The sequence below is a fragment of the Sus scrofa genome, chromosome 7 (genome assembly GCF_054392235.1).
Source record: "Sus scrofa isolate SSC_HxYL_T2T_F1_AM1 chromosome 7, Sscrofa_HxYL_maternal_Yorkshire_Landrace_v2.0, whole genome shotgun sequence".
In the NCBI taxonomy this organism is placed as follows: Eukaryota; Metazoa; Chordata; class Mammalia; order Artiodactyla; family Suidae; genus Sus; species Sus scrofa.
Genome location: NC_139389.1, coordinates 86,692,501 through 86,704,214, shown reverse-complemented (window position 1 = coordinate 86,704,214; position 11,714 = coordinate 86,692,501). Strand labels below are relative to the sequence as shown.

General features: G+C 48.1%; 2 protein-coding genes across 5 annotated transcripts in view; one reads left to right on the top strand and one right to left on the bottom strand.

Annotated features, from left to right (window-relative positions):
• The first annotated feature begins 1,653 nt into the window (after positions 1–1,653).
• TPPP2 (tubulin polymerization promoting protein family member 2) lies at positions 1,654–5,570 on the top strand. Of its 3 annotated transcripts, XM_084969339.1 has the most exons (5): positions 2,879–2,968; positions 3,160–3,410; positions 3,654–3,807; positions 4,589–4,726; positions 5,321–5,570. In XM_084969339.1, the coding sequence occupies exons 2-5, from the start codon at positions 3,238–3,240 to the stop codon at positions 5,366–5,368; spliced, it is 513 nt and encodes a 170-aa protein (XP_084825465.1). In that variant the 5' UTR covers positions 2,879–2,968; positions 3,160–3,237; the 3' UTR covers positions 5,369–5,570. The 3 variants fall into 3 exon arrangements, with proteins under 3 accessions (XP_020954975.1, XP_003362045.1, XP_084825465.1); XM_021099316.2 differs by lacking the exons at positions 2,879–2,968; positions 5,321–5,570 and adding an exon at positions 1,654–2,756 and having other exon boundaries at positions 4,589–4,867; XM_003361997.5 differs by lacking the exon at positions 5,321–5,570 and having other exon boundaries at positions 2,839–2,968; positions 4,589–4,867.
• A 251-nt stretch (positions 5,571–5,821) lies between these two features.
• The window catches only part of RNASE13 (ribonuclease A family member 13 (inactive)), a 7,592-nt gene continuing 1,699 nt past the window's right edge, over positions 5,822–11,714 (bottom strand). Inside the window, exon 2 of one of the 2 annotated variants that reach the window (XM_084969338.1) lies at positions 5,822–7,322. In XM_084969338.1, coding sequence (XP_084825464.1) covers positions 6,853–7,314 — 462 coding nt within the window. In that variant the 5' untranslated portion in view covers positions 7,315–7,322 and the 3' untranslated portion in view covers positions 5,822–6,852. Of the gene's footprint in view, positions 9,546–11,714 lie in introns of those variants that run through there. The other variant, XM_021099314.2, reaches the window with a different exon arrangement.

The window sequence follows — 11,714 nt, the reverse complement described above, 5'->3', positions numbered from 1 at the left end:
ACCAAACCCAGTTTTCAATACCCCCAAATCTAAAGGACCCCCCCCTATATCCGCCAGTTTGGAGCACCCAAGTTTTCCTCCATTCCCTTCCCCCACACCCTTCATAAATATTTACCCAGAAACTGGCACAGAAGCAAGGCACCCTGGCTCCTCGCCTAGTCCCCTCTCCCCTCTGGATGCCAGAGTTTAACACTCTCCCAGACAAGGAAAAGCCTGGTGGAATTGGGACCATGGATAAAGATGTATAGGACAGGAGAGAGATCTCCCTACCCCCACTGGAGTTGGGGGAGAAAAAGAGACTAGAGTGGGGAACTTCTGCCTGCATCCTCCTCTGATGTGTCTAAAGTAGCCTTACTTGGAGTGGGGGAGGGAAGGACCTGGAGGTTCCAGCATCTAAATTCGTCTCTGGGTCAGGATGACTCAGGGGGAACCTGATAAGGGGCCTACGCAGGGGCGTGGGGCGGGCAGAAGGTGGGAAATTTCCACTGGGATCTGTTTGCTTCCTAGGGGAAGGCCTAGGGGTCTCAGTCTGCTGCAGGCAGGCTGCTTCTGCTCTAAGATGGGGTTCCTCCTCCCTGTCAGGGAAGGGCTCAGCCTGGCGCAGATGTCTTGGGCCAGAAGCAGCTTCAAACTATACTTCCCAGTAAGCAACAGTTTTAAGTACCTGCTCTGTGCAAGCCACTGTATAGATGGAATTCAAAGAAGTGTGAGGTCTAGTCATACCCTCTCTAGAAGCCTGGGATCCAATCTTTGAGAGAACGTATAAAGATAGAACAAGTTAAGAAGAATGGTGTGTGTAAGATTGATTGTTTAGACGGTAAGTACTTTGGCAATAATTTCCCATTCTTTTCAAGTGGGAGATCAGAGATTTCCACTCCCAAATGATGGTTTGAATATCCCTGCTAGAGACAAAGCGTAAATTCAAACATACTTTCAAATAAGTATGTATAGTATTCTGATACTCACATATATACCTAAATGGGCAAAGCTTATTATTTATTTCTATGTACATATAGATTGCAAGAGGCCCTTGTAGTAATTCAGAAACCCTTGCCCCAGGAGGCTGCAGCCCGCAGGCTGGGAACCGTTATCCTAATAAAATTCAGAAGAAGAAAGAAGTTTTGTTTCTAGGGCAAACCATACTATCAGGAGTACAACAACGGAGTACTTGAGTGGAAAGGAGGGGCGTTCTATCCATTAAGAGAGAGATCATGAGGGAAAGTTTGGGGGCAGAAATATCCATGTTACTCTAAAGAATTGAATAGCAGCTACTATGTGCAAGGTAACTGCCATATATTTTCCCCTAATACTATAATGTAAGTATTTTTGTCCTCACTATAGAGATGATGAAATTGAAGCTCAGGGATGTTTAGTGACTTTCACAAAGCCACTCAGCTAGTAAATGACTTATCTGGGACTTAAATCTCCAGCCAGATACATTCCACTCCAAGGTTATTCTCTCTCCACTAGGCTTCAGGTACCCTATGAAGCATATAGTTATCAGACCACTGTGGCCCCAGATGAAGAGTAATATTAATGCAAGGTGGGTGATGTTCGGTAAGGTAGGTTGGAGCCAGGTGTGAAGGTCCTTGAGTGACAAGCAAAAAGGTGTGGCATTTCAAAAAGGTTTGAAGACCCATAGAGTGTTCTTGAGCAGGAGAAACTGATAAAAAAAAATTGCTTTGTGAAAATTAATCTGATGGGGAAGGGTGGTAATTAAAAATGGTTTAGAGGGTGGGTGAAGGTGAAGCATTTGACTTAGGAAAGAAGTCATTTAGAAGGCAGGATAGGAGTTCCATATGCCACGGGAGTGGCCCCAAAAAATAGCAAAAAGACAAAAAAAAAAAAAAGAAGGCTAATCAACTAGCTATGACATAACAAGGACTTGCATAAAGTGTGAGAGCAATAGGAGTGGAAAGACAGGAATGGATTTGTAAGACAAGGGAAAGTATAGGAATTGGTGACAGATGGGAAGGGGCAGGAAGTCACCAACCCAGCTGCTTTATTGTAGGGGCCCTGAAGTTCATCCATCTATACGGTTTCCAGCTAGAGAAAAGGCCAAAGTGAAACCCCTGAGGAACATCTTTGACCTGCATTGAAACTTATCTGGAAGATTTTCAGAGTCTGGGGCTCACCCTCACCCTGACCCACTCAGATCTATGACCCTCCAAGAGTCATATTCTTCCCATGTTGGGTCCAACAGTGGAAGCCATTTAAGTTCCTGTTGATGAGTTCCCATCATGGTTCAGTGGTTAACAAACCCAACTAGCATGCATGGATGCAGGTTGGATTCCTGGCCTCGTTCAGTGGGTTAAGGATCCGATGTTGCCATGAGCTGTTGAGTAGGTCGCCGATGAGGCTTGGATCTGGCGTTGCTGTGGCTCTGGCATGGGCCAATGGCTACAGCTCCAATTGGACCCCTAGCCTGGGAACCTCCATATGCCACAGGTGCGGCCCTAAAAAGACAAAATAAAAATAAAGTTCCTGTTGAACTTGGTCTGCCAAAGCCAATGGGATTATCCATGTTGGTCATTAACCTGAGCCTGGAGACAGAAAAAAAGCTCAATGTTGGACTGATGTCAACTTGTTTTCATTAACCCATCCCCTGAGCTCTCCTCAGATTTTGTTGAAGGGCAGAGTGTAAAACAGTTTGACCAAGACACAGAGGACTGGGTCAAGCAGGGATGAAATGATGAAGGAAGCTTGATCATCTGGAGAGATCAGGAGGCTGGTCAGGTCTCAAAGTGACATGCAAGGTAGGGACTTAAGGACCCCTCCCCCAAAGATTAGGGCTATAGATGGGGCTGCAAATGATGTCACATAAACACTGCTGAGGTCATAGAAGTTTCCCTCTCCTCCCCTGTCTCCCCCCTGCCACACAGTCTCCTCAGCCAGCGGGCTCCCACACATCTGCACACACTTACATACAAAGGCTGGGAAGGGTCAGACACCATCCAGGCAATTTCAGGTACACAGACATGATGGGGAAGTGGGTGGTGGTGGTGATTACTCCATATGCAGGTTCACACTAGTAGTTCTCATATTGGGAACAGTAAGAAGGGAGTCAGAGGGAAGGGGGAAGAGAGGACAGGGAGAAGGGGATTCGTTCCTGTTGCTGATTGGGATTTTATTTTAACCACCATCCTTATTGTTCTTCAGTCCCCTCCCTTCCCCTCCTTCCTTCCCCCTTGAGTCTCCCTACCACCCTGCAGTGTCCTCCCTCACCTCTGGTTGACCATGGCATCAGAAGCAGAGAAAACGTTCCAGCGGTTTGCTGTCTTTGGAGAATCGTCAAGCAGTGGCACTGAAATGAACAACAAGAACTTCTCCAAGTTGTGCAAAGACTGTGGCATCATGGACGGCAAGATGGTCACCTCCACTGATGTGGACATTGTGTTCAGCAAAGTCAAGTAAGGGACCTAAGACAGGAGTGGGGGTGGTGAGTGTAACAAACAAGGTCATGGGACATGGAAGGGTTTATGTGGCAGAACATTTGTAATGGGCAGAGCACCTACTGGGTGTCTGGCACTGTGCTCGTCCTTGTCCCCAAGACACTCAGGGTCAAGAGGCCACATCTGAGTAAGGGGAGGGTTGGCCTTGGAAGGTGATGAGTTCATGTTCCAGAGTTTCTGGATTCCTGTCTGACTAACCAGGGCCAAGAATGCCCGAACCGTCACCTTCCAGCAGTTCCAGGAGGCAATGAAGGAACTGGGCCAGAAGCGATTCAAGGGGAAGAGTCCAGATGAAGCCTTGGAGAACATTTATAAACTCATGGAGGGCAAGGACCCAGCTACCACCGGTGTTACTGTGAGTGACAGTCTTCACTCCTAACCCTTAACCCTACTTCCCTAAATCCCCACTGCTCCTGTCTCCCCTCATACATGCCAGGGTTCCTGTCAACAGTAGCACTATGGGGAGACAGGGCACAAAGCCTCTGGCCACTGTTGAGATTGAAATAGACTTTAGAGATCACCTAGTCATTTCACAGGTGAGGAAACTCTGAGAGGAAGTGATTGCCCAAGGTCCACAGCTATTTTAATAGTAAAACTTAGACTCATGCCCAAGTGTCCAGGATCTGAAGGCAACAAGGGCCTGGTGGCTTTTAGAAGACACTGAGTGCAGAGGACTTGGTACCTGATCCCTGCTCCTCTTCCCACTTTTACGTAAAGTCTAATATCTGGCTTTCTGCCTGTCACCATCCCCTGTTACCCTATTTGTCCCCTGTCTACTAAGAGGTGTCTACTCTAGATTTCAAATAGGGTCTTCCCAGTAGGACTGACCTTGCATTTGAGGTCTAGGGTTGAAGTTCTTTGGTTGCTGCTTAGTCAAAATAGCACCCCTGGAAACAGAGAAATACACACACACATACACAGACCTCACTCATTCCCATACACCAGACTCCTTCTTCACAAGTGGATGGCTCAGAGCTCCTGCCCACAGTGCAGCTGGGCCCTAAGCAAGCAGCACCATGCCAAGGGTTGAACAAGAGCTCAGAGAACTAGAGGAATCAAAGGCCACCTTTAGAGAATGGAAATGACAGTGGAGGAGAAGGGAAGAGCAGTCAGGTTCACCATCCTCTGACTTGCAGAAAGCAACTACTGTGGGCGGGGTGAGCCGGCTGACGGACACCAGCAAGTACACTGGCACCCACAAGGAGCGCTTTGATGAGAGTGGCAAAGGCAAAGGCATTGCAGGACGGGAAGACGTGACAGACAACTCTGGCTATGTGAGTGGCTACAAGGGTGCTGGCACCTATGATAAGAAGGGCAGCACCTAGGGAGTAGGCTCACCTTAGCCTGCCAGCCCTTCACCTTGCATCTTTAACACCAGGGAGCTTGTGAGACAATAAACATCTGTGTGTGCAGCAGCTCACGAGCTCTTTCTTCCACCAGGGTGAGGGACGAGGGGCCCCTTGGTGCAGAGACAGAGAGGAGCCCAGAAACCCAAGGATGGGTGTTCCCACGTCTACACCCTTTGCTCTACTTGGCCTCCCCTCCATTAGGTAGCAGCCCCCTCAGTGCCTGCTTCTAAGAACATGGCTGAGGAATATATTTGGAGATAAGATAAACTAGATATGGAGGTAAAAGTATTTACTACATATGTTTGCCCATTATTGGTATTTATTCCCCTCAACCTCCCAAAGGAGAGTAGCAATTCCTGATCTGACATGGTAGGACCCAGACACTAGCAACTAGACCCTTCCCTGTCCCCCCACCTTCCTCATCTGTTGCAATCCATATTTTGTTGGGGGAGAAATAGACGCCAGAGAGGGTGAGTCAAGGATCTACTTAGCCTAACTCCTCTTATGCATTTGTTCTAGAGCCAAGGGGGAGGGAGAATCCATTTTCAGCACCCAGCCTGGAACTGAGTTTTATCCCACCCCACCTCCATCACAGTAGACATGGAACAGAAGAGCCTACTGATTGCTAAGGGTCACCCAGGAAAATGGCGGGAGGTGGATGGCCTTCAGGACTCTGAGAGAAGTTCTGGGACACAGAAATGAGTGAAATCAGGAGTTCCCGTCGTGGCGCAGTGATTAATGAATCCGACTAGGAACCATGAGGTTGCAGGTTCGATCCCTGGCCTTGCTCAGTGGGTTAAGGATCTGGTGTTGCCGTGAGCTGTGGTGTAGTTTGCAGATGCGGCTCGGATCCCACGTTGCTGTGGCTCTGGTGTAGGCTGGAAGCTACAGCTCCCATTAGACCCCTAGCCTGGGAACCTCCATATGCCAAGGGAGTGGCCGAAGAAATGGCAAAAAAAAAGACAAAAAAAAAAAAAGAAAGAAAGAAAAGAAAAGAAAAGAAACGAGTGAAATCAGAACTGATTTAGATGGGTTTTTTTATCTTTTTATTTTGAAATGATTCTTGATTTACAGGAAGATGCAAAAAGCACAGGGAGGTCCCATGTACCCTTCACCCAGTTTCATCCCATGGTTATCTTTTACCTAATTCTCATATGGATTTAAAACCTTTCATGACTCTGGGTGGTCTACTCCACCCCAGGCTTGTCAGAGGCAGATCTGGAGTTTGGAAGATGTCAGGAGGAGCTTTGGGAAGGAAAGGGATCCAAGAATCTTTGGAGGGACAGGTCAGAGAAGATGACTTGAAACTCCAGTGAGTCTAGGTGAGAAGGATGGAAGGAGAAGAGGTTTAGAGAAAGAATACAGAGTGACTGAAGAGGTTGGGAGTATGGGGGAGAGACCGCACTGGGCTTCATGGTAGAAGAAGGGCGGAAAGGACACGTTGTGTGAAGAAGAAATCAATGATTCCATCGAAAGGAGTGCACTGGGAACTGAGGGAGTCCCTGAGAAAATGATGCTAATGTGAGTCTGACTCCCAGGGAAGTTCCTATAGCTAGAAATACCTATCTGTGGGTGGGTGAGTAGAGGGGATCATAAGGGAAATGGGGAAGACTGAGAAGGGAAGGGTGATAGGGATGGGGATTTGAGACACAGAACTGGTGCCTGTTGCCATGGTGTGAGCTGAGGCTCTGGGACTCCATCCAGGATTCAGGATCTGGCCCAGCAGATGGACAACTGCTGCCAACTGGACACAGTCAGCTTCTTGGGTGGGTAAAACTGTCTGTGGGAGAGGGAGGATGGTGGCGAGGTGGCGGGGGGGGGGGTCGGCAGAAGGCAAACAAGTTAGAAAGAGGCTACAAGACAGTATGACTTTGCATGGTGGCCAAAGCTCGAGACATTTTTCCTACCTCCCTGGTCTCTTGGGAGGGGACCCTGCCTGCCTTCAAAGTCAGGGAGGAAACCTTGTACCCACAATCAGAGCTTCAGGAGTGGGGACAGGCTGGTCTGTAGCGACAGTAGGGAGAGTGGTTCAAAGTGCAAGCCTCTGTTCTCTAGTAGAGACCAATGATGTCTATCGGTTCAGCATCATACTTTTTGGAGCAGAGCAGATAGAGCCTTTGGTTGGTTAGGGTACTATTGTAGTTGCAACTGGTGGGCGGCTGTTTGGAGTTCAGGGAGCAGATCGTGAGGGGGACAGAGTCCTGGGTGAGTGTACAGTATTCGTTGTAATTCTCACAGAAGCTCTCACTGTTCTTGCAGAACTTCCGGACGACTGCCCAAGGGGCATGCAATACATAATGGATCTTTGGGCAATACCAGCTTTGTTTTTTGCCCCGTACATAGGCCATCAGACCATTACAGTAGCCGTGGAAACCCTTTTCGAAGTCAACCTTGGGAAAGTCGATGTGTAAGGTACGGAAGTTCTTGATGGCAAGCTGGAGCTTGAAGTTTTCAACCAAAGCTGGCCCTAGAACAAGCTGGAGGAACAGGAGCTGGGCCATGGCTGGTACCATTCCTCCTGCTGGCAGAGTTAAGGTGATTGGCGGCAGAAGTGCACCTGGACTGGCTGGCTGCCCCTTCCCAGAGCCTCCAGTGTGCCCCAGCCTTCCCCATGTACTTTCCCCTATGCTCTCAAAGCCAGACTCTCCCTCAGAGATCATCCAGCCCAGGTCCTCATGCCTCAGAGAGAAGAGACATTTGCCCCAAGGTCATCCAGCTGGTCAGCACCTCCAGCCATCCCTCCTCTCTCTTGGTTACCTTAGGGTCTCAGCCTCACCCAGTCCAGGAACTGTAACACTCACAGAATAAGAGGTCCAACTGGCCCTTGGGTGCAAGGCTCTTCCTGGTTATCCCTGGCCAGGTTAATCCTCCTGGTGAAAATGCAGATGGTCCAGAAGGAACGGCTCAGCTACACTTCTCTGACTGAGGCTGAGGAAGGACAGTAGCTGGACGGTGGCAGGGCAGGGGTAGGGACTCTTCTTGCTTGAGGCCAAGGATGGCCCAAAGGTGAGAAGAGGCTAGAAAGGTTTTTGGATAAAGACCAGTCTGAGAGGAGGGAGTGTCACCTGTGCTGAGGGGGTTGGATGAGGGGGAGGAAAGAGACATTGCTTTCTGGTCTCCTCCCCTCTGGTGTCATCAGAACATTTAGTTCCAACCTCCCCACCAGAAGTCCCGAAGTTCTTGGGATTCCTTTGATGTCTTCTCTGGTTCAGAGGCCCTGCACCTTCAGAAAGGTGACAAGGAAAGCACTGTCTTGTTTCCAAGGAACAAAGTGCTGCTTATTCCTGACCATCAGAGAATGGAGGGTCTGCCACTCTCTCATCCCAGTCACAGGAGCCCAAGAGGCCATGTAGACGAGGGCCTCCCACCTGAGTGCTGGGCTGACAATCCAGCCCAACCATCCACATCATCAACTTCACTCTAATCATGATCACACCAACACACTCACGTGAAACCTCAGGCCCTCTCAGAGTCAGAGCATTCCTGGGAAATCTGTGCATGACCCCAAAGCCTCAAACTTGTCAGGTTAAGATTAGACATCATAGAAGTTCCCGTCGTGGCTCATCAGAAACAAATCTGACTAGTATCCATGAGGACTCAGGTTCAGTCCCTGGCCTGCCTCAGTGGGTTAAGGATCTAGCATTGCCTCAAGCTCTGGTGTAGGTGGAAGATGGGGCTCAGATCCCACATTGCTGTGGCTGTGGCGTAGGCCAGCTCTACAACTCTGATTCAACCCCTAGCCTGGGAACTTCCATATGCTGTGGGTATGGCTCTAAATAGCACCCCCCCCAAAAAAAAAATAGCATAGCCTGGAACTGTCTGAACCCAGCATATCAGATTCTGGTAGTGTGTCATGTTGGGAAAAGGGCTAAGTTCCTAACCCTTTTTCATCAACACCTGCTCCTTCATCAGAACCAAAGAGCTAGCTCCCTAGAGCCTACCAGCCACAGTCCTTGACTTCTTGGCTGTCTCCACCTTGCAGATGTTGTCCAGGCTGTGGGCTTAGGACAGCTTACCACTGTCTCCCTGGAGAGCTGCAGAGGGGAGTCAGACCAGAGAACCCTGCGTGTGTAGTTCCAAGGCCAGTGTGTAGTTCAGGAGGGGTAGAGGGGAGCAGAGAGAAACACATGAGTGCTCTCATTCACAGCCCCCTTAAACTTGTTCTTTCTGAGGCACAAACTAAAGTCCCAAACTGAACCCACCCTTCCCCATCTTGCTTTCCCTTTTGTGTTGTCTGTTTCTTCAGTTACCTATGCAAGAAATCCAAGAGTGGTCATCCACCCTGCCCTGTGCCTAACCTCACTTGTTCCAGGTCTTTACTACATGATGGTTAAGAGCAAACTTTGGGGAGTTCTCAGGTGGCACAGCAGGTCAAGGAGCCAGCGTTGTTACTGTTGTAACTTGCGTGGCTACTGTGGCACAGGTTTGATCCCTGGCCCTGGAATTTCTGCAATTAAAAAAAAAAAAAAATAGAAAGTTTTGAGGAGTTCCCGTCGTGGCGCAGTGGTTAATGAATCCGACTAGGAACCATGAGGATGCAGGTTCAATCCCTGGCCTTTCTCAGTGAGTTAAGGATCCGGCGTTGCCGTGAACTGTGGTGTAGGTTGCAGACACGGCTTGAATCCGGCGTTGCTGTGGCTCTGGCGTAGGCCGGCAGCTACAGCTCTGATTCAACCCCTAGCCTGGGAACCTCCACATGCCGTGGGAGCGGATCTAGAAAAGGCAAAAAGACAAAAAAAAAAAAAAAAAAGTTTTGAGTAAAGCAAACTGGGAATTGGATTCTGGCTTTGCCGCTTCCAGGCTGTGCACCATTGGTCCAAGTTTACTAAACCAGCACAAGCTTCAATTTCTTCATCTTAATGGGGATAATATTCTGTATCTCACAGCAGTATTAAGATTCATTAAGATGTATATCAAGACTCTTAGCCCAGGGCCTGGCACATGGTGAGTACTCATGAGTCCATCAGTCATGCAGCCCTGAAATCATAACTAAAACTTTTTCTGAAACTGTCTCTTCCATTCCTATTTCTTCCCCTGCTCAAGCTCTCCCCTCTCCTGGACACCACACACCCTCCAATTTCAGCAGGACTCTACACCTTATAGGTCAGGCAGCCTCTATGACATGGCCCCCACCATGTCTCCACCTACATCTCCATCCCTGCCTGCTTTCCCCCTTGGTGCCCCACCCACCTCTCACTCATGTTGTCTCCTCTACCCAGAATGCTGCTCGCTCCTCCCACTCTCACCGCCACCAATCTGCTGAGCTAACTCATGCGAAGATCACCCCAGAATTCCTGTTTAAGAAGTTTCACCTTGGAGAACCTCCCCAGGGAAATATGCATAGCCAAGCAAGAGAAGTTAAAGCCTACACAGGCAGGTGGCTCATCTGTATCCTTCAGGCTAGTCTGTAAGCCAACACCCAGGGTGGTGCCCGAACCTGGCTGACTCAAATCTGTTTTGAGGAAGCCACCACTTTGTGGTCCCAATCTCAGAGCGTGCTACTTCTTCCCTATTTGCTCAACGTTGCAGCTTCCCTGAGAAGAGGAAAGGGCTTTTTGTCCTCTTCCTTCACTCACTACCCAACCACCACCAGTTGGCTTCCACACACACAATTACAGAAATGGAACAGCACATTGTGGAGGAAAGAGTTTAGGACTTGATGTCAGATAACCCACTGAGCTTCTCTTTTCTCCTCCATAAAATGGGATGATTGCCTTCCTTATGAAGCTGCAAGACTAAATGATGGTATGGAAGATAGTATGGAAGGGCCTTTCAGCCATTAAACAATATATAAATGGATAATCGGATATAGGCTTTTAGATACTATACTAACTCACTTTTTTCCCCAACTCATTTACCACCTGCAAAGTCTTATATTTCCCAAATGAGCCAAAAGTCCCCCCCACTTCCCCACTCTGCCAATCTAGAACCCTCTTTAACCCCTTACAAATTCTTCTTTACCAAGTTTTCTACTCTTAGTCATGCCCCTTTTTGATGACTTTAAAATTTTGCAATTGTTAAATACTATGTGAAAAGCACTGTGAGGAGTGTTGGGGGAAAATTGAAAAGTAAATAAGATAATTCCTGTCCATATGAAATTTACGATTCAGTAGGAATGACACACATATGTTACAAATGTAACACACATGTTACAAAGGCATGAGCATGGGACCAGGAAAAGTGCTTAGTGTGCGATGGGACTTGGAGTTCCAACCTACGATCCTAGTGGTCTGGTCTTTAAAATCCTGTATCAGAGGAGCTGATCCTTAGGGTTGTTTCATCTGTTCTGACGCCCTTGTTATGGTTTCATTTGCTCCCTAGTCTTGAGATTTGTGGAATTGTTATCCCATTACACTGGACTTTACATATATAAGAATCACCCTGGAGGTGAAGTAACTAAGTCAGAGGGAGGAACAGTAGTTGCTTGAGCTCCTATGTCTTGTTCAGTGGTTCTCAATGGGGAGAAATTGGATCACCTCTAGAGACTCATTTTGGTTGTCATACTGGGGGGCGCTGTTATCTAGTGGGTAGAGGCCAGAGATGCTGCTAAACATTCTGCACTGCACAGGACAGCTCCCACAACAAAGAAGTATCCGGGCAAAAATGTAGATTGTGCTGAGGTTGATAAATTTTGGTCTAATAGAGAATCAGATGTCCTAACAAGAGCAGAATTATACTCTATATATTGAAAAGGGTAACTATCCAAGACTTGGAAATATTTTTGTTAGACTTTGCTTGTGATGGTGCTGGTCCTTTTACCAGCAAAACGATTCCTGATAGTTCATCGCCAAAACAACTTTTTATTTTTCCTGTGAAAGTGACTCTCCGCACGTAGCCATCTACACATTCTCTTCCTCCTCCCCTCCCCAACAGTAAGCATTTCTAGAACCACCGACTAGAGTGACAAGTGCAA